We start from the raw sequence: 2228 nt of genomic DNA, 5'->3' as shown, positions 1-2228 counted from the left end.
GACCTGGAAAAGGCATTCGATAAGGTATGGCATGCAGCTCTCATATATAAACTTATCCGTCTGACACTTCCCATATCATACATCAGGTTTATCTATAATTTTCTTCACAACCGTATTGCATATGTCGCTCTTAATGACACTCTCTCACACCCCATATTTATTTTCTCTGGAGTACCACAAGGGTCTGCCTTTTCACCTTTGCTTTATTTTCTATATGTAGCAAATATGCCACCGTTGCCACCTAACACACACATTTTTCAATATGCAGATGATACTGCATTTCTTACATTGGGACGAACAATCCATCGCATCAGTACTGAAATTAATGCAGCAATTCAAAGGCGTTTGAAACTCAACCCAGGTAAAACCCAAGCTATAGTCTTTCTCCCGCCGAAACGAAGATCTCGTGTACATCGAAATCCTTTGCTACTTAACATCCAAGTACATAACACGCGGGTTCATCCAACTAAACATGTCACATATCTGGGAATTATTTTTTATCAACACCTCACTTGGCGCCCTCACCTTCAGAATGTAATACAGAAAGCATATAATAGGCTTAATCTTTTCAAACGCCTCACAGGTACTACATGGGGACTACAAGCTAATACTGTTCTTAATACCTACAAAGTATTCCTACGACCAGTCCTGACATATGGCTTCACAGCATGGATATCCGCCCTCCAACCCCATTATGAAAAACTGAAAATACTTGAACGCCATGCCATACGACTAGCCTATAGAATAAAGCTCCCGAGTTCTACTCAAGAGCTTTATGAAGTCCTGCCTTTTCCACACCTTCTATTTTATGTTGAAACTTTGCGATCGAAGTATATTACTAGCAGATTTGAGTCCCGACATCCATTACTCCTCGCTACCATGCAAGCAGACATTCCATACAATCCACCTCGCAAGCTATTGGAAACGCCTTTATCACTTCTGTTTGCAATTTACCGATATACACTCCCTCCTGATCATCCGGATTTGGACGCAGTTACAGCATTTTCAACATTCATAGTTCCTCCATACATAGCACCATCATTTACTGCACAGTAAGAACCTCATGTCTTACCAGGTAACCCATTTTGCCTTCATTGCGTCCAGAGTCGCCTCTGGACAGAAAATAGATCACACTTGTCACACTAACCCTTACCTATGTATTGTGTTGTTACAATGCACTTCATGATTCTCATTTTCGTTCTTCCTTCCCTTCTCTCCTGTTTCAGATAAAGGATACAAATGAACCAGTCAACCAATAATATACAGCCTAGATCCCTTTTAATGAAATAAAAATAGAAACTTCTACTCCAGCTCTACGAACATCCCTTAGTCCATCGAAAATTATAGACCTCCAATAATACGTTAAAATCTATTACCGCACAGAAGGCGCAACCTTCTAACGGTTGCTGGCTGATCGCCAGCATTGGAAAAAAATTGAAAACATACTTTCCAGAGCTTTGTCTCGACAGGGCTCTGAAGCGTTACCTGATAAGAGGTGACGATTTTTGGCTTTCCTTTCTTTTCCATATCCTCGGCTTTTTGCTTTGTCATCCCGTGGCGTACCTTTTCGCCAGACTTATCTAGTCAAGGGCGCCGGTACAACAGGTTTGGCAAGTGAACTGCTGTACCTTGACTACTATCCGAACGGGTAGTCAAACCTTTTAACATATCATATCATCTCATCACATTCACATTCACATACACTGCCGTATAAATACCATTGGGCAGCCGCCCACGGACGGATTTTCTTATGGCAGACACAGGCTCAGTCGGAGGTCGTAAGATCAAGGGTAAACACCAAGGCCTTCCACAAGTCGTTCATGGACACTCCGAGAGCTCTACCAAGGCGAGGCCACGCAAGGATCAATCTTCAGCTCGTCCTCAGAAGACTACTAAGAATCACCATCAAAGGACAGATTCCATAGGATCCATCGAATCTACCGGTCAAGATCACCGCTATCAGACAAGAGTATCAGCTACGCCAACCGTCTGCAACAATCTCCTCCTGCAAAGAAGCACCATATAGATTCATCTAGAGAATCAGATTCTGGAAGAATGGACATCGGAGACTCAGCCTCCTACACCGACAACCAACAATCAGCTACTACTCATTCCATGCTTCTTACAAACTTCGACTCGAAATTCAGTACTCCAAAGATGGTCGCAGTTCAACTTCGGAAGTACCTACCACGGGCATCCATTGCTCACATCATTCACACCAGGAATGG

At 42.9% G+C, this 2228-nt stretch overlaps 1 protein-coding gene across 1 annotated transcript; it reads left to right on the top strand.

The window, feature by feature from the left end:
* Positions 1-225: 225 nt before the first annotated feature.
* On the top strand, positions 226-1056 carry LOC145689502 (uncharacterized). Its single transcript, XM_081763674.1, has one exon. The coding sequence runs from the start codon at positions 226-228 to the stop codon at positions 1054-1056; it is 831 nt and encodes a 276-aa protein (XP_081619800.1).
* The last annotated feature ends 1172 nt before the right edge of the window (positions 1057-2228 follow it).

Source organism: Thermobia domestica, chromosome 7, assembly GCF_964235325.1.
Source record: "Thermobia domestica chromosome 7, izTheDome1.hap1.1, whole genome shotgun sequence".
NCBI lineage: Eukaryota > Metazoa > Arthropoda > Insecta > Zygentoma > Lepismatidae > Thermobia > Thermobia domestica.
Note: the sequence above shows the minus strand (reverse complement) of the source record. Positions and strands in the feature narration are given on the sequence as shown.

What these genes read in the sequence shown, in the direction of transcription:
- LOC145689502 (XM_081763674.1), top strand. Translation starts at nt 226, where the DNA reads ATGCCACCGTTGCCACCTAACACACACATTTTTCAATATGCAGATGAT.